The 19,350-nt window shown below is 41.7% G+C and overlaps 1 protein-coding gene and 1 long non-coding RNA gene across 2 annotated transcripts; one reads left to right on the forward strand and one right to left on the reverse strand.

The window, feature by feature from the left end:
• Positions 1-4,525: 4,525 nt before the first annotated feature.
• On the reverse strand, positions 4,526-8,309 carry LOC138951123 (uncharacterized). Its single transcript, XR_011450997.1, has 3 exons — positions 8,026-8,309; positions 7,564-7,752; positions 4,526-4,642 (listed from the first exon to the last, which is right to left on the reverse strand). It is a non-coding gene; the product is annotated as an uncharacterized lncRNA (long non-coding RNA).
• A 36-nt stretch (positions 8,310-8,345) lies between these two features.
• LOC138951122 (large ribosomal subunit protein bL9m-like) lies at positions 8,346-15,617 on the forward strand. Its single transcript, XM_070322769.1, has 8 exons — positions 8,346-8,439; positions 8,574-8,708; positions 9,008-9,164; positions 9,723-9,847; positions 11,786-11,836; positions 13,435-13,536; positions 14,810-14,890; positions 15,391-15,617. Exons 2-8 carry the CDS (start codon positions 8,613-8,615, stop codon positions 15,544-15,546), a joined length of 768 nt encoding a protein of 255 aa, XP_070178870.1. The 5' UTR covers positions 8,346-8,439; positions 8,574-8,612; the 3' UTR covers positions 15,547-15,617.
• The last annotated feature ends 3,733 nt before the right edge of the window (positions 15,618-19,350 follow it).

Here is a 19,350-nt window from a genome sequence, read left to right on the forward strand (position 1 = left end):
AAAACAGCCGGAGCGTACTTGATAAGCGACCAGTCTTTGAACGCTGAGTGTGGAATGATAAGATGGCGGCATATGCGCACGCATACGGAAGTCAGACTAGCAATAGTCTGACTTTATGGGATTGATCACTTTCTTTTTGAGAATGGTCTCCCTTGTTACCAAGGGGACGCGTACAGTGTTACCAGCACTGAACTAGAGTTAATTGCTATTTGTGAGTTGGGTAAAGATATGTAATTTAATAAAGGATTTAAAAGAATTGACATATATATTGAGAGACTGGAGGTGGAAAGGGAAAACTTTTTCAGCTTTGCTGATTATCTATATATACGACTGACTGTCTGTCTGTCTGTGTGTGTGTGTGTGTGTTCGCAATGCACGGCCAAAGTTCTCGATGGATCTGCTTAAAATTTGGTGGGCATATCCAGGTGGACCCCGGACACAACCTGGTCGATGAGAATTTTCAACACGTGCTCTCAGCGCGCAGCGCTGAACCGATTTTGGTTTTTCTGTTCATCTTCCCAGATCCATTCCCAGTAACTCTTCCTTATCTTCTCCAGTGTTTTGCGTTTATCTCCCTTCCTTCATGTGGCGTCAATCCATATTTTTTGTTTGTTTATTTGTTGCTTAACGTCCAGCCGACTACGCAGAGCCATATCAGGACGAGGAAGGGGGGGATGAAGGGGGCCACTTGTCAAGCGATTCCTGTTTACAAATGCACTAACCCATTACTTGTGTCCCAGCAGGCTTTAGTAAAACTAAATTAATACCTACTGGAAGATGTCAATCGATATTCCCGTTACTATTTTTAGAAGGTCATTGTCCACAACGCTCAATCCATATTCCCGTTACTGTTTTTAGAAGTTTTCCTTCGTGTGACGTCAATCGCGTACGGTGCGCCACTCACCCGGCAACTTCAACTTCCACACCACCACAAACAAAACTCTCACCATGCGCATACACACTTGTTGCAGGGATGTCTTCAGCCGCTGAACTGCTGGTCTCGGTCACAGCTGGGAATGCCTCAGTCTTAAAGTCCTGCCCCGCATTGCATGTACACTCCTCTTTGCACTTGTCGGAGACCTCCATCACTGGCCTTGCTCCACCCTCCCCCACACCGTCTTTTTCACGCTTGATATCATTTGAACATGTACCCCAATCTTGTTCTGAAAATGAAGCTGCGTCTGCAATGGTTCCAAAATCAATTGGGATTTCTGCTGCCCCTTGTTTCTGCCCCTCTTGTTTCAGTCTAACAACGTCGCTGTAAGCACTGGATGATGTTGGTATTTCAGCTGCCTCTTGTTTCAGTCTAACAACGTCGCTTTGAGCACTGGATGATGTTGATATTTCAGCTGCTTCTTGTTTCAGTCTAACAATGTCGCTGTGAGCACTGAACGATGTTGGTATTTCAGCTGCCTCTTGTTTCAGCCAAACAATGTTGCTGTCAGCACTGGACGATGTTATTTCAGCTGCCTCTTGTTTCAGCCAAACAACGTTGCTGTCAGCACTGGACGATGTTGGTATTTCTGATGAACGCTCCATCTGCACGTTGACTGTTTTGTCTGTCTTGAAATCTTCACCTGCTGGTGCTGTAACAGAAAAAGCAAAAATCTGTTGTAAGTCTCGTGATGAAAATGTTTACATACCTTTTCTGAAGGTATACGTAGGACAGCATTCCTGAAAGATAGAAATTCACAACTCCCAAAGACAGAACGATTCTCTTCCTGAAAGAAAAGACGAGACGTTAAGGAAAGACAGAAAAAGATGTCACTTAAAGGCACACAACTTCTCAGGAAAACAGTTCCGCTCACCATCTCAGATTTGGCAGGTCTTTGCATGGAATACGACCATCTGTCCACTTGGTCACATACCACAAATGAACAGCGTGGGTGATCCCTGTGCATAGTGGACATTAGCTGATGAATTAAATTAAATGTCATAAATGCAACCACTGGCTTCTCAAGAAATTATTTATACATTGGAACCCCCCTTTTAACTCTTAGCGTCCTGTACCGCATGAAACCGCACCTCTATGTCAGTCCTGTACCGCACGAAACCGCAACTCGCTGATGCCATTTTTAGAAATGACCTCAAAGGAAGAGTTACCAGCCTTGCGATGCTCTCCTGCTTTGGAAAACAGCTTTAGTCCTTCAAGGCACATGTCATGGCAGACAGTGGATTTTTTTCAGGACTTTTGGATGTGATTTCGATTTTTGTGGACGGATTTTGTTCGGATTTTTTGTGTTAGCTTTCAAAATTCAACATGGAGACGAGTGATAGTGATAGTGACACGTCTTTTCACGGGTTTGAGGCAAGAAATGTGGAGAATGACTTCGATGGTGGTGATGATGATAGTGGACAGAGTGATCTATCAATTTCCGAGGTTTCAAGCGTACACACAGCTGATTTGAGTGATTTTGAACCTCTAAGTTCGGACGAATCATCCGCAGATGATGACATTGACGAGAATGCACAATGGTGTGGAAACATCGAACAGTGGGAGGAAGATGCATTCCTAGAAAGTGTGGGCCCTACACAGCCTCTTCCATACAATGCTGAAGCAGTCAACTATTTTTACCAGCTGTTTCCATTGGCTTTCATTGAGAAAATCAAAGATGAAACTGAACGTTACGCTCGCCAAAAACGGGATGCCCTTTTGGATTTTACGTGGATACTTTACCTGGGATTTTACCTGTGATAACTACCTCCCCAAGAGTAAAGTTGGTGTTATTTTTAATCATAAGATAACAGTGCATGACAACCAACATAAAACACAGACACAACACCTTCATTGCTTTTTATTTTATTTTATTTTATTTCATAATTTATTTTTTACCTGAAATTATTAATGAATTAGATTTTTTTATGACAAGTAATTATCACACAAACACAAATCTTTCATAAATGCAAAGTACATTCATTCCCCAATGGTCAAAAAAAAATATCAAGTAAATCCATCCATAAACAATGAAAATATGATTTTTTTTATTGAACACACCCAAATTTTGTCTCTTTTTCCCAAATCCTTATGGGATTTTGCACTGGGACATGCAAAAAACGTTACAGGACGTTAAGAGTTAAGACAAAAATCTGAGAAAATCAGGTTTTCACTGTACAGCAATTTCAACTCACCCGGGGCAGTGAGGAATTGTTGGCATGTTACCAAGTGAAGGGATGGTCTTATTCCATGTAAAGCCTGACCTGATCTGAGATGCTGATCCAAACCATTTTCACAAGAAGGAGTGAGCCTTTAAAGTCATCTTCCCATGCTTTATGCTGTATGTGGGCATACGTGCCTTGTTGAAAGTATTTCAGATGAGTTTACTCAAGTTACATACTGGGATACACACACCCTGCGACAGTGGTTAAGAAATTGTGTGCAAAGGGGAATAACCACGTTTTATCTCTTACTCAAGAGGAAGAAAAGGCAGTTGCTTCCCTTAAAAGTGACTCATGTGTAATTGTTCTTTTTATTACAAAACACAAACTGAAATGTATTATGCTTCTGATGATTTTTGACAATCTGTGGTGAATATAACACCTATATTTGGATGGTTTGCAACTTTCTTATTTCTGCTTGATTTAAAGCAGTTGAGACACTTTGCCTTCAAGTGAAATTAAGACCAGGAGACATATATACAAGAAAGCTAAATCAAAACTGATGTCGCTGTCTGGGCAGGTAGCTTTTGACCTTGGCTGATCATCGAACGCAGAAGAAGAAGAAGACCTTAGCCAATCACAACTCAGCAAAATGAATCAGCTATGTCACTTACTTTTTTAGCTAACCTACCACCAGGACAATAATAAAATTAAATATTAGGCATGGGAATTGAAAAAAGTAAAAAAGACTGAACATTTTGAATAGCAATTGAAGACGCTTTACATGAAGTTACTGGCGCGAAGCAAAGGCGCTTTGAATAGGGGGGTCCGGGTCTCCAAAGAACCCAACACCATTTGGTGTCATCTGAGCTCCCAGTTTACCATTAAAATCAGTTTTTTTGCCTCCCCCATTTATTTTTGTGGTGGACACTTTTGCCTTTTTGGCGGACAATTCGCATGACTGAAATTTGTTGTGAACAATTGCAGTGTTCAACTCCGTGCAAAAAAAGTCAATGAAACTAGATAATTTTCTACATGCCCAAAGAGACCTGTGCAAGGAAATGCGAGAAGCATTGTCCTTTTAACTCATAGTTTAGGGGTTAAAAAGAAGCATTGTCCTTTTAACTCATAGTTTAGGGGTAGAAAAGAAACATTGTCCTTTTAACTCATAGTTTAGGGGTAGAAAAGAAACATTGTCCTTTTAACTCATAGTTTAGGGGTAGAAAAGAAACTTTATGGCCCTTCTTTTTTAACATACCAAAATATTTTACATGTCAAAAGTCATAAAACAGTCGTTCTCTTGGAAACCTAGCTTACTGCTGTAAATCGAATATTTTTTACATCTAAAACCTGTATCAAGTAATCAATAACTGAATGTACATGATCACTCATCACTGTTCACACACACAACATCACGTTACACACTCACTGCTTGGAGTTGTCTCCATCACCATACTGTAAGTACTGGACGATGTTGGTATTTCTGTTGGACGCTCCATCTGTACGCACACCGCTTTCTCTGTCTTGAAATCTTCACCTGCTGGTGCTGAAACAGAAAATTCATAAATCTGTTTGAAGTCTTCCCTTCATCGTGAAAACATGTTTACAGACCTTTTCTGAACGTATGAAATTGAAAGAGAACCTTCCTAAAAGATAAAAATCATTAACTCTAAAAACACAGAATGATTCTCTTCCTGAAAGAGAAGAAAATATGTTCACGAAAGACAGAAAGAGATGACACTTAGCGGCACATTCCTTCTTGTGTAAACATATCTCAGATGTGGCCAGGCCTCCGCATGGAATAAGACAATCTCTCCACTTGGTCACATACCAGAAATGAACAGCCTGGGTATTCCCTGTGCAAAGTGGACATTTGATGATGAATTAATTTTGAAAATGGAACCCAGGGGTGAGTTTTGGCGCTCGCCCGCGGCGACTTCAAATCGCGTCGGGCGAGTTCGAAATTCCTCTGAAATCGCCCGCCGGGCGGGTTCAAATTTTGCTGAAGTACAAAGTCGTTAGGCCACCTAGTCAATCGGAACGGCCGGCGAACAAATATCTCTGCGGGCGATCTCAAAATCTGTCACTTCTCTACTGCCCACTCATCCCCCCATCCACTTTGAGGACTCAGGACTACCATCAATCAATGTCAGACACATTGGCTAGACAGCTACTCCCCTCCGCCTCACTTGACCGTGTCATCACCCCTCCAGTGCCACGAGCCGCTGGCGATTGCATCAGCAGTCAAAATAGTTAACACCCCCCCCCCCCCCTCTTTGCGCTATTCACTTCACCCCCTCTCTTATCTTATCCTGCGCTGACCAATCCTTCAGAGACTTTCACATGTTGTAAAACAGTTTCCTCTCAGATAAAAACTCGGTCATTGACCCCGAGTAAGAAGGTCAGTGTCTCGACAGGCAGCTGTGTTCAGATTGCAAGTCATTGACCCAGGTCTCAAGGCCAACCAGCCTTTGATCTGACGCCTATCCAGAGCAAACATATTCCCCCTTTGATGTGCCTGCTATGTACCACTGATCCAGTTTCTAGGAAATGTATATAATTATGTCATTGACTGCAGGGATACTCATTGAGACCGTTTTCCCAAATATGTTAACACCAGCTTTGCTGACCAACTTAGTACAAGTAGTGACAGTACTACTGCTGTCAATTATTTCCCTTCAACTAAGGCAGTAAAAAAAAAAACCCAGATCCACTATATGTGATAAAGAAGAAAAGACAGACCTTCAACAATAGGACAAGGGATGCAACTCTGCTGAATCAAAAGCATAAAGATCACCTGTGAACAATTCTAGGATCAGGAAATCTGAACATCTGTTTGTTTTCATTAGGAAATAGAAATGAAATGTAATGCTTTTGATTATTTATGACTTAAGCTGTGGTAAATTTGGCTGGTATGCAACTTTTACAGTAATATTAATAACACAGACATAAAGAAAAAGAAACAAAACAAGAAAGCAACTTAGAAAATGTTTTGTTTGTAGTCAGCTTTTTAATTTTATACTTGGTTTTATACAACAAAAAACAATTTAAATTTTAAAAAAATGCTGATTTACTCTTTTGTAGTGTGTGTTTATGTGGTAACTAAAGTTCCATAGTAAATTACTTTGTAAATTGTGTGGTAGGGGGTACATAAAGGGGGTAACTTTTAGTGAGGTTTAGTGTGTGACAGGGTGTGAATGTGGTTTTGATTTCTTGTTTCTTTGTGGCGGCTTTTATTTTAAATTCTTTATTAAAACAAGGTTAATTATCATTATATTAAAACATAGCATTTTAGTCATCAAGTTTTGTGTGTTTTATTTATTTATTTATTTATTTATTTGTTGCTTAACGTCCAGCCGACTACGCAGAGCCATATCAGGACGAGGAAGGGGGGAATGAAGGGGGCCACTTGTCAAGCGATTCCTGTTTACAAATGCACTAACCCATTACTTGTGTCCCAGCAGGCTTTAGTAAAACTAAATTAATACCTACTGGAAGATTACCAGTTTCCAGTATGTTAAAATAGGCTTAACCTATCTGCTGCTGGACTTACATCAGAACACTAACAGATTAAACTATACATGAATCGCGAGACAAGCGGCAAGAGAAGAGATTTTTGGAAAAAATACAGGCGAATGAGCAAGAAGGCAGAAAAAAGAAAAGAATTCATGAAGAAAAAGAGAGCATGACAGGAAAGAGGAACCAAAAATCTACCTAACAGCAAACTAAAAAGCTCCTGCGGTTCCAAAAACAGGAGGGGCCTTTAATTTCATAACCGCAGTGCCCCACTGCGGGAAGTTTTGTGTGTGTTTGTGGTAGTTATTAGTAGTGCAAATCCACATGTATGCATTATAAGAATAAATGTACGTCTTTTGTGTATGTGGTTAGCACGCGACGAGCCGCTGGGGCGGTTGTAAGAAATCCCGGCAGGTTGGGGGCCGGTTGGGATTTTGGGGGGCCGGTTCAATTTTTGACTTACCGGCCCCCCTGGCCGGTAGCAAAAAAAGTTAAGGTACACCCCTGGGAACCACTGGTTTCTCAAGAAATTATTTCCCATGGGGTATCATTTTAGTTTCCGAGCCTTGGTATTTGAAGATTTTTGAAAAGCTAAAAAAGGTAAAGTGAATTATGACAACATAATTATACACATGCTTAGATAATTGCACAACATGTTCCATTAAAGCGCATTTTCAGAAAAAAACCACTGCAGGGTTTCATCAGTTTTCACCCTTACGTACACAACCTTCCATCACACTACAGGCTGATGACTCTTCAACAACACGGTGCTCCATCTTTTACACACACAATATCACGTTACACACTCACCGCTTGGAGTTGTCTCCATCACACTACAGGCTTATGACTCTTCGACAACATGGTTCTCCATCTTTGACACACACAATATCACGTTACACACTCACCGCTCTCCATCTTTGACACACACTGAATATCACATTACACACTCACCGCTTGGAGCTGCCCCTTGTTTCTGCCTAACAACTTCACTGTAAGCACTGGACGATGTTGGTATTTCAGCTGCCTCTAGTTTCAGCCAAACAACGTTGCTGTCAGCACTGGACGATGTTGGTATTTCTGATGAACGCTCCATCTGCATGTTGACTGTTTTGTCTGTCTTGAAATCTTCACCTGCTGGTGCTGTAACAGAAAATGCAAAAATCTTTTGTAAGTCTTGTGATGAAAATGTTTACATACCTTTAAGAACTACTGTAGAACTCTCTGAAGAAAATTATTCGTCACCCACTCGTACTCCGCACTGTGCATGAACTCTTCAAGCCAATCTGACAACACAAACCTTTGAGTTGGAGAAATAGGAAGTTATCTCACTTATTCCCACAAATAGCATTGGCAGTAGAAAGTATCCCATCCTCTTAAAACGTTACAAATAATACACTATTTCTGAAAACTTACCATGGTTCAGGGAAAGAAGGTACAATCTATGAAACAGATTCGGATAATAGACCCTATCGGTATTCCAAGCTCTCGTAATCTCTCGCAAACTTCAGAGCATAGCAAAGCATGCGGTACAGCGATCTCGTGTAGCAGCTTGTGACCGGATATATAGCGAACAGCTATACCGCGCTTCAATGTACACCCACTTTTATTTTATTTGACAGAAACATATAAATATCATATTGTTATATGACAACATATACTGTAAAAGTGTCAAGTTACATGAATAATATGAATAATGCATATATATATATATATATGAATGTCCAAGATCTTGATCAATGACCGTGAGTGCGGGCCTATTATTGAGGTCTGCGAATAAGTTAACTTCCTGTGGCAGAAGACAATTTTTCAGCGTGTGACCTAGAGAAGGTACGGTTTTCAACGTGACGTTGCCTTGCGTGCTATACTTCGTTGCGTGGCTGTAATCAAGTGTTAAAATCGTTCATGATCAATTATTTCCACGATTGCTTTCCGGAATAAGTTGTTGCACCTTGTTATTTCAGATTTGAGTTGCACTTCACGTCGGCACACGCCGCACAGCAATGTTGCGAACGGCATTGCAGTCGACCCGTCAGTGCAGTCAACGACTGCTGACAACACATAAAGATGCACCTTTGCTAAACCTGGAGCATGTGCGAGTAAGTAGTAGACGTTGTTGATCATCCTCTGTGCGTTTGTGTGTGTGTGTGTCAGTGTTTGTGTGTGTCAGTGTTAGTGTGTGTGTTTCACAAACTTTGTCAGAGTGTGCGCGTGTGTGTGTGTGTTTTGTGCATATTTAATGTAAGTTAAGTGATTGAATGAGTACGTGTAACCTTGAAAGTGTGTGAGAGTGAACATAAAAGGGCGCTTGTACATGCCGGAAAGAGGTGCACATGTCATGAACATATGTGTTCGATGGTGTATACATGTGCAGTTTAAAAAAAAAAGTGTGTTGCAGACGACAGTGATCATGGAGCAGATGTTCCCCCCCAAGCTGGCGAGGAAAGGCGCGCTGCCCAAGGTGACGCAGAAGAACCGCGTGCTGAACTTTGTGGACAGGGTGCACGCCCACAAGACTCCTGACATCACATGCATCCTCACAGACTTTGTTGAAGGTTGGAACTTTGGTGGTCACACTTTGAAATACTCTTGCAAAATATAGCCTCAATATATACATGGGGTACAACTATGGGCAGAGGCATACTGTATAGTCTTTGTTATGGGTAAATGAAAGAGGGAAAATCGTTCAGAGTGTGTTAACTGTTGTCCTCACCTTAGCTGTCAGTCTGTCTCACACGACTAACCATAAGGAAAAAAAAAGAAATTGTATGTTTCTGGTCACCCGACCCTACCTAGTTTTTTTCCACCAACCCTAGACTTTTTTTTATTGCATTTGTAAAAACAAAAGAAAAAAAAAGCGTCAAAACAAAAGTAACAGGCGGCAGACAACACAAGGGGGATAACCCCGCATCCCTTTTGTCTCATTTGTTTTGTAATGTGTTGTCTTTCTCTTTGTATAGTAAGTCCAGTCTCTTTGCGTCACTGTATAGTTATTTTCTACCCTGACCAACAAAACAAAATAAATCCCTACCTACCCTATTTTGTGTAGCCATGTTACCAGAAACATACAACTTTTTGTTTGTTTGTTGCCTAATCATATTTTCCCACTGCAGGCGTGGGTATCCGTGGCGACACAGTGACGGTGAAGAGACGACTGTTCCGCGGAAAACTCTTTCCTGCCGGCCAGGCTGTGTACGCAACAGACGAGAACGTGGAGAAGTTCACCAGGGAAAAGCAGGTACAGTATACTTCTTCCACACACACAAATGTAATTTTCCACCCTTTACCAGTATTGGCGTTAGCCGGTAATTACCGTTATTTTACCGGTTAAAATGAGAAAATAATGGAAAATAATTGGCTGGCGGTATAACCTACCGGATGATTTTTAGAACTACGGTTTTTTTTGCTGGTAAAACAACAAAACCAGTAGTCTGAGTTGGACTCTTACTGGTTCCAATGACCAGCCTACCTTCTTTTTCTGGATAGTTTTCATCATAAAAATTTGCGTAACGGTTTGAAAAAATATTAGCGCCATCACTGTTTACTTCACCTTTTTTTAAGATTTTCATTTTTCAAATTTTCTGTTCACGTCAACCTCTGTAAATTCCAAAAGCAGAGGAATTAATTCAGGTCTTGAAAGGGGAATTGCACTGTAGCATCCTTCCTGTATGTACACTAGCATGTTCACATGCAACTGCAGATCTGTACCATCCTTCCTGTATACATGTACACTAGCATGTTCACATGCAGCTGCAGATCTGTACCATCCTTCCTGTATACAGTGGAGTCCAGGTACAACGAATCTCAAGGGAGATACATTTTAGTTCGTTATATCAGTAATTCGCTGTAGAGTTTTCAACCCTAAATGGCCTCAAGACAAGTTTTCCCACTCACCTTCAAATGATCGTCCCATCGATCTTTCCTTGGAGAGTACAATCTCTGCATGCTTCATAATATAATCCATAGAGAGGCATAGTTCAAATGTTCACTTTACTGTAATTTTAGAAGTAAAATTTAAAAAGTCGTGTAAAAGCATGTACGGTATTTTCCGGGTCATAAGGCGGGACTTTTTTTCCTCGAGTGTATCAAAATAGAAAAAAATCAAAGAGACCGCCTGAGTACCAGTCAAACAACTTGTGATAATGCATGTTTCAGCTGAGACATCAAAGAGACCGCCCCATAGATTAAACTGTCACTGACCCCAGTGCAGGAAGTGTTTCCTCTCTCATATGACAGGGGAACCACCTCTCATAGCTAAAACTGGGTCATTGACCCCTGGGAAGAAGGTCAGTGTCTATAAAAAAACGCTCGCGCTGGACCCGAATACTCTTCAGACATTCACACACACACACACACACACACACACACTCTCTCTCTCTCTCTCTCTCCCTCCCCCTCTCTTTCTTTCTTACACACACACAAACACACACACACACACACACGAGTACAGACTCATGCACGCGCACACACACACACACACACACAGTAACACAAACACATGTGCACAAAATGAACACACACACACACACACACCGCGCGAGAGAAAAAGACTACAGGGAGGCATTGACGTCAAAGACTTTCGACCGTGACGTAATTACGTCACTATTCTTGGTTTACGGTACCATTCCGCGGCTTTGCTACAGTATGCCATAGTCTTGGTTGGCCGAGACCTTGCACCGTTCGTTGTAGCCTTGTGACTTTTAGAGACAAAACTGCTCTGGGGGGATGAAAACGTGTTTGTTATAAGAGGGGTTCGTTATGCAAATGAGTTCAAAAGGTTCGTTGTAGCCCGAAAGTAACAAGTAAGAAATAGAAGGCTGTCTGCCGGGAAATCAATGGCAGTTCGTTAAAAGCGGGATTTCGTTATACCCAGGTTCGTTATAGCTGGACTCCACTGTACATGTACACTAGCATGTTCACATGCAGCTGCAGATCTGTACCATCCTTCCTGTATGTACACTAGCATGTTCACATGCAGCCACAGATCTGTACCATCCTTCCTGTATGTACAATAGCATGTTCACATGCAGCTGCAGATCTGTACCAGAATTATTGTGGAATAATGTTGCGGTTTTCTTTGGATAAAGAGTTTGTAGTCATAAGTGTTACTGTAGTAAAAGAAAAATGTCTGCAACAATATTATTTTTGACTTTCTTTCTTTTGTTTTTTTGTACAGGAGAAAGGAATAAAAGAAGAAGCAAAACCTCTGGGAGTGTACGGTGAAATGGTAGGTGGTGTGCATTCTGATTGTTTTGACATATGTATGCGACTGTGTTACTAATGTACAGGGATCAATGGCTTGGGTTTTGTCCACTAGCGGTCCATTGACTGACTCAGTCATGATGAATCAATCAGTAATTTTGCAAACCAATCAGTCAAGAAAATAAACTTTCCTTCCACCACAGGACTGCCGCAATTGTGCTTTACGGCAGTGAGGAGAAACTTCTGAAAGTTGTTTACAAAGTACAAATGAGAGGAAAATTCAAATTTTTTTTCATTTTCTTGTTTATTTTCCAATGGACTTACATGAAGAAGAATAAAAGGTCTGAGGACACAATAAACATATTCATTTCAATTAAGTAAGGAAGGGGGGAAAAAAGAGAGAAAAAGACAGTAGACAAAAATAAGACGAGCTGACTGACTGCTGCGTGTCTATCAGTCAGTTGACGGATTGAGACCCATGTGTGTCGGTCTTTTCCGAATTTAACATGGCAAAAGACCGATGACCGACGCCCAAGCCAATCCCTGAATGTATACATGTGTACATTTTCAAGAGGAGGTGCAGACTTGTGTTTTGTGTTTGTTTCTTTTCTTCTGGTAGTGAAGGGTGGGCGCTGGTGTGCACGATATTCGTAATCATACAAAGTATTGGAAAAAAGACCCCCCGCGGGTTGGGGGGAAGAATTTACCCGATGCTCCCCAGCATGTCGTAAGAGGCGACTAACGGATTCTGTTTCTCCTTTTACCCTTGTTAAGTGTTTCTTGTATAGAATATAGTCAATGTTTGTAAAGATTTTAGTCAAGCAGTATGTAAGAAATGTTAAGTCCTTTGTGCTGGAAACTTGCATTCTCCCAGTAAGGTAATATATTGTACTACGTTGCAGGCCCCTGGAGCAATTTTTTTGATTAGTGCTTTTGTGAACAAGAAACAATTAACAAGTGGCTCTATCCCACCTCCCCCCCCCTTCCCCGTTGCGATATAACCTTCGTGGTTGAAAACGACGTTAAACACCAAATAAAGAAAGAAATTGGAAAAAAGAAAAGCTGTGTTGTAACATTAGCATTAGTCCAAGGCATCACCCCCCGCGGGTTAGGGGGAAGAATTTACCTGATGCTCCCCAGCATGTCGTAAGAGGCGACTGACGGATTCTGTTTCGCCTTTTACCCTTGTTAAGTGTTTCTTGTATAGAATATAGTCAATTTTTGTAAAGATTTTAGTCAAGCAGTATGTAAGAAATGTTAAGTCCTTTGTACTGGAAACTTGCATTCTCCCAGTGAGGTAATATATTGTACTACGTTGCAAGCCCCTGGAGCAAATTTTTGATTAGTGCTTTTGTGAACAAGAAACAATTGACAAGTGGCTCTATCCCATCTCCCCCCTTTCCCCGTCGCGATATAACCTTCGTGGTTGAAAACGACGTTAAACACCAAATAAAGAAAGAAAGTCCAAGGCATCTGTCATGATCAAGTAACAATTAACATCGATTGAAGTTCTTTCAGTTGGCTTTTTGTAGATGAGGTTTTAATATCCATTTGCAGGTGATTCTCTTATGTGGAATTTTGTAAACATGCGATGCCTTGTTTTGATTGTTATCATGATTACAGACGGTGAAGCAGCTGGCGGGGATGTACCTGAAGGTGCCCATGTCAGGAGACAACAGCTGGGTGCTCACCCCCAAGAACGTCCGAGTCGCTCTCAGAAAGGCTGTGAGTACCTGGATGGGACTGTCCTGAAAAGAGGATACAGCCCACCCCCACCCCCCCCCCCCCACACACACCTTTTAAGACCCCCTGATTCAAGATTCCCTCCTTTTTAAAACCTGATTTTTTTCCGGATTTATGGAGGTCTTATTAAGGGGAGTTCCGCTGTGCACAGCAAAGTCACATGACTTCTTTCCACTGTGTAGCTGACTCACGTTGTCGCAATTATTTCGTTTTGAACTGAAGCTGTCACCCACCCCCCCCCCCCCCTCCACTTCTTCTTCTTCTTCTGCGTTCGTGGGCTGAAACTCCCATGTACACTTGTGTTTTTGCACGAGTGGAACTTTACGTGTATGACCGTTTTTACCCCGCCATTAAGGCAGCCATACGCCGCTTTCGGAGGAAGCATGCTGGGTATTTTCGTGTTTCTATAACCAACCGAACTCTGACATGGATTACAGGATCGTTTCCATGCGCACTTGGTCTTGTGCTTGCGTGTACACACGAAGGGGGATAAGCCACTAGCAGGTCTGCACATAAGTTGACCTGGGAGATCGGAAAAATCTCCACACTTAACCCACCAGGCGACCGCGGCCGGGATTCGAACCCTCGACCTTCTGATTAAGAGGCCGACGTCTTACCACCCCGCCACAGCCCCCGTCTTCCCCCCTCCACTAATACATCCCATATTCTGCAGAAGGGCAGCAACATTTGTTTAATTTGGAAGTCCAGGGTCGTTTACAACCTGTACTTTTGACTTTGAATCTCTCTTTACAAAGTTTGGGTCGTACATGTTCCACCTCATCTGGCCTGTGTCACGCAAAGCGTAATCCGGTGAAGGTCGAAAGAGCACAGTGCTTTGAATGATAGGGTGCAACGTCCAAGTGAATAAGACAATGGTCTCCTATGCGGAAGGTTGTGTTTTAATTCAGGCCGCGGAGGTTGGGTTAAGGGTGGAGATTTTCCGGATCTCCCAGGTCAACTTACATGTGGCCTTATCCCCTTTTGTGTGTACTTGCAAGCACAAGACCAAGTACGCACGGAAAAGATCCTGTAATCATTGTCCTCCGAGAATGCTAGGTTATAGATTAATAAAAACATGAATATACCAAACATGCATCCTCCAAAATTGGCATATGGCTGCCTAAATGGCAGGGTAAAACGGTCATACATGTAAAAACCCAATTTTGCAAACAAAAAAAAACCACAAGTGAATGTGGGAGTTTCAGCCCATGAGCCCAGCAGAAGAAGAAGAATGATTTTGTTGGTGTGTTTTCAGGGTGTGGAAGTAAAAGAAAGCTGCATCACACTGCCCCAAGAAGCCATCACAGGGCCCGAAGAGTTCAACTTCAGAATTACTGTAAGTGCACACAATGATAATTTTGATGTGCGTGTGTCTGTGTGTGTGTGGGTGCAAATTTGTGTGTGTCAGTTTGTGTGTGTGCATGTGGGGGGGATGAGTTTGTGTGTGTGTGTGTGTGTGTGCATGCATGTGTGTGCATGCATGTGTGTGTGCATGCATGTGAGTTTGTGTGTGTGTGGGCGTGAATTTGTATGCGTGTGTGTGTGTGTCGTTTTTTCTGTCTTGCTGTCTGTGTATGTAATTATTGTTTTCTGAATTTGACTATTTGGTCTCTCCCTCAACAGAGTTTTTTTCAATTTTAATTGTGAATGTCTATTTGTACATTTAGTTATCAGCTTGATGACTGTATTTGCAGAAAATATTGAATAAGAATGAATAATGTTCACATCCATTTGTGCCTGGATATTTTTGTGCATGATAACATTTTCATTAAACACGACTTTCTTTCACGAACTTATATATCTTTTTAATTTCAAAAGAATATTTTCTGCTTCAAGGTCAACGGGGTCAAGTCGGTGATGGTGAAAGGGAGAGTAGTCCTGCGACACAACGATCCGTCCAAAGACGAGCGGATAGAGTTACCCCCCACCTGGTTGCCGACCACAAAAATCAAGAAGACAAAACAGTCGGCTGAGAGTCGGGGAGATTCTTGAAAGAAAGTTGAAAGACGTGTTTTTTGTGTGTTTGTTTGTGGTGCATGTGAAAATACAATGTTGCAAAATAACTTGCTTTGTTGTTGTGGCAGAGTTGCGCCCCTTGCAAACAGTGAGGCAAGCACACGGCTGGGCAGTTCAGGAAAGTAATCATGACATTGCAGTGAATACTTGAGCACTGATTTGTAACTCTTGTCTGCTGGGTACGACGCGCTTTTCTTTTGAAAGTGTGCTCATGGGAGGTCACTTTTCACCGACGTCATGATCGCTTTCTCTCTTTGGTCGGGGTCACTCTCATTCTCCCTGTCTCCTGGAACCTCTCTCTGCCTTCCTCTGTCCGTCTCGCTCTGTCTGCCTCCTCTGTCCGTCTCGCTCTGTCTGCTTTTCTCCGTCCTCATGTCAAGCTATCTCTCTCTCTTTCTCTCTGTCTTCTGCATGTCTATCTCTGTCTGTGTCTTTCTCTGTCAGTCACACACACACTCCTCTTCTCTCTTTCTCTCGCTCGCTCTATTTCTTTCACACACACACACACATACACACACACACACACACACACGATAAATGTTGCAGAAAAAAATGTTTTATGTTCTAGCATTTTTATTTCAAGCACGACATCAGTATGCATTCGAGTTCATTTAAAAAAACACTAGGTTTTACTTGTCAACAAGTCAAACATTCAGGGCTGCCAGGTAGCATGGACAGTTAAAAAAAAATACAAGGCATCACACAAAAGGTCAACTGTTGGTGAAAGGACATATGCATGTGCATAACTCCAAAAAGCAAAAAGAAATTCACTTTTCCTGCCCACCTCTGCAGAAAAGAATGATACGGCCTCACAAAGAAACAATGATCACTAATAGTAGAAGTCATGAGGAAAATGTATATTATCCAAACATAAACTTATATTGTGCAAAATTACTGATTTATTAAAACAAAATTATTTCAAAAGACTAGAAGGCAAAACTGTGAGAATTCGCGGCCCTCCCAAAACAGCAGACTGAAAACATCATTCAGGGAAAAAATAATTGAATATTAGTCTCCTCTAAGCATACAAAACCTTTTTTTTTTTAAATCTTTTTATTGCGATATTTTCTTCAGAGAAATGACAAGAGGAAGTCTACAGTGGAACACCCTTTTAAGACCTCCAAAAATCTAAGAAAACAGGGTCTTAAAAAGGAGGGAGTCTTAAAATGGAGGTACATTTACAGAGGTTATGAACAGAAAATCTGAGAAAACAAGGTCTTAAAAAGGGGGAGTCTTAAATTGGGGGGTTCCACTGTATTTGAGAAATAATGCAAAGCATTTGCGTCTTTGTATTTCTGTTGAAACATGTGACCCTCCACCACGAATTGAGTCGCATGTCACCTTGCACGGTTCTGCGCTAGGCTTAATATAAGTCCGGAGAGTGTCTGGTAACAGTGTGAGGGTCACCTTAGTCACAGGCTTATAACTCAAACAGTTTTCGCTCTTTTCTTAAACGGTTTTCACCACTGGATAGAGTATAAAAAAACTTGTTAGGAAAATGTACAAATATGAAAATCATGCAAAGGTGACATGCGACTCATTCCGTGGTGGAGGGTCACATATTGAAGTGAAATCCTGTAGTGGGACGAAATCAACTGGCAGACTGGAATCAAAAAGTAGTCTGTTTGGCTTTGAAATATAACCAGTCTAATTGGGGTGAGGTGGGATAAGGGGTGGGTGCAGTACAATGAACCATAGACCAAATAGCCTGGACCGCCAACTCATCACGTGACCCTTCGAGGTTACGACGCTCGACTTTCAGGGGCGCTTAGCGTCCGGTTTGAAAGGCCAGCGATTCGAAGACAGTGAAAAGAAAGCACGCTCCAGTTATTTGTGACAATGGGAGGTGACAATGAACTGGATTATCCAAAACTCCAAACTAAACTTAAGAAAACTCATTGAAAAACATGTTCCATGTGCACTTTAGCTGAGTTTATTTTAGCATTTTCAGAACTTACCTCGGCAACTTCGTCCATGTCTACAATCGACACCGGATATGACATCCCCCCGATTTCTGAAAGGCCATGTAAGCGTAGGTTCCTAAATGCGCGAGGCCGCTACCTCGTAATAGAGAGAAAGAGCAGACAGAGAGCTAGTTGGCGGTCCAGGATAAATGGTCTATGAATGAACGAAAAGGTTGAGGAAAAAATGACTACAGACTTTTAAAAAACCCACCAATACAATGGGTATTGAGCCTACAAACAAAGAGGAATGTAATACACACTTGGTCAAAAAGTGACTGAAAATTATTAGGGGGAAAAAAGTATTGAAACGAGCAAACATCAACAAAACAAAGAGATCTGTCATCAAATCGACTTAAAATTGTTTACTGAGGAAAACGGGTCACTATTCCAAATATCATTTGCAGACATGAGAGAGAAAGAGGAGGGGAAAAAACCCAGAGGAATTATGAATGAATGCGCAATTATAAAGCATTGTAAATCCTTCTTTGTTAATTCGACATTTTGATTGGTCAATGCAATCACTCAGCGGTCAGGCAATCAGCGTATCTCACCTCCAAATGGATCTGCCTCAATGTACACTTCCTGGCAAGCGTATCAATACAGGTCATGTGTTTCACATGTCGCCATGACTGCAATAGTTTCTGCCAGCCGGTTGGTCATGCGCACGAACGATAGACAAATCAAGGGAAATGGAAGACAGCATGTACGCAATATGGTGACCGAGACATGAAAAGGATGTGACGTCATGTTATAATGAATGACGAATTGTTCTAGCGAGAACGTCACTTTGTGATTCGGCCTTTGCAGTCTTCTCAAAAGGAACAAGCCATGGAAAAGTCAGTCTGTAAAATATAGAAAAGCACATAATAACCCCAAGCGAATTATAATGTCATGCTAAGCACATCGTAATTCCATGGGACTATACTTTCACCGAAGGCGATGATAAGTACGTGACAAGTCATGAATAAAATTGATAAATTGAGGTGCCACTTCACATCCAAAAAGAAAGATCCTTTGAATGGATAGATTTACAATTACAATATCGACCTGCTGCTTTCAACATGTCGGGGTGTGCCTAAATTGTCGCACCTGTGATTTGTAAATGGAATCCCTCAGGCCTACGGCCTTTGTGGTTTCCATTTACAAATCACAGGTGAGACAATTTAGGCACACCCCGACATGTTGAAAGCAATCGGTGAATATTGTATCAATGTCAGTGGTACAAGAAATTCAGTTGAGTTGTAACCTAGGCACACGTAAGAATTTTTCGGGGTGTTCGGCCACAAGAATTTCATAAAAAGGCAGAACATCTTTCTTTCGTGTTTAACGTCGTTTTCAACCACGAAGGTTATATCGCGACGGGAAAAGGAACGGGACGGTTGGCCTAGTGGTAAGGCGTCCGCCCCGTGATCGGGAGGTCATGGGTTCGAACCCCGGCCAGGTCATACCAAAGACTTTAAAATTGGCAATCTAGTGGCTCCTCCGCCTGGCGTCTGGCATTATGGGGTTAGTGCTAGGACTGGTTGGTCCGGTGTCAGAATAATGTGACTGGGTGAGACATGAAGTCTGTGCTGCGACTTCTGTCTTGTGTGTGGCGCACGTTATATGTCAAAGCAGTACCGCCCTGATATAGCCCTTCGTGGTCGGCTGGGCGTTAAGCAAACAAACAAACAAAGACGGGAAAAGGCAGAACAAAAAGTGAATTGAAACAATAGCATTTGCAAGCAGTAAAATCAGAAATATTTTTTACAAGTACGAATGAACACAACGCAGCGTAAAATATAATTATCAGCGTACATCAAAAACATTATCATCA

The sequence above is a fragment of the Littorina saxatilis genome, linkage group LG16 (assembly GCF_037325665.1).
Source record: "Littorina saxatilis isolate snail1 linkage group LG16, US_GU_Lsax_2.0, whole genome shotgun sequence".
Lineage (NCBI taxonomy): Eukaryota > Metazoa > Mollusca > Gastropoda > Littorinimorpha > Littorinidae > Littorina > Littorina saxatilis.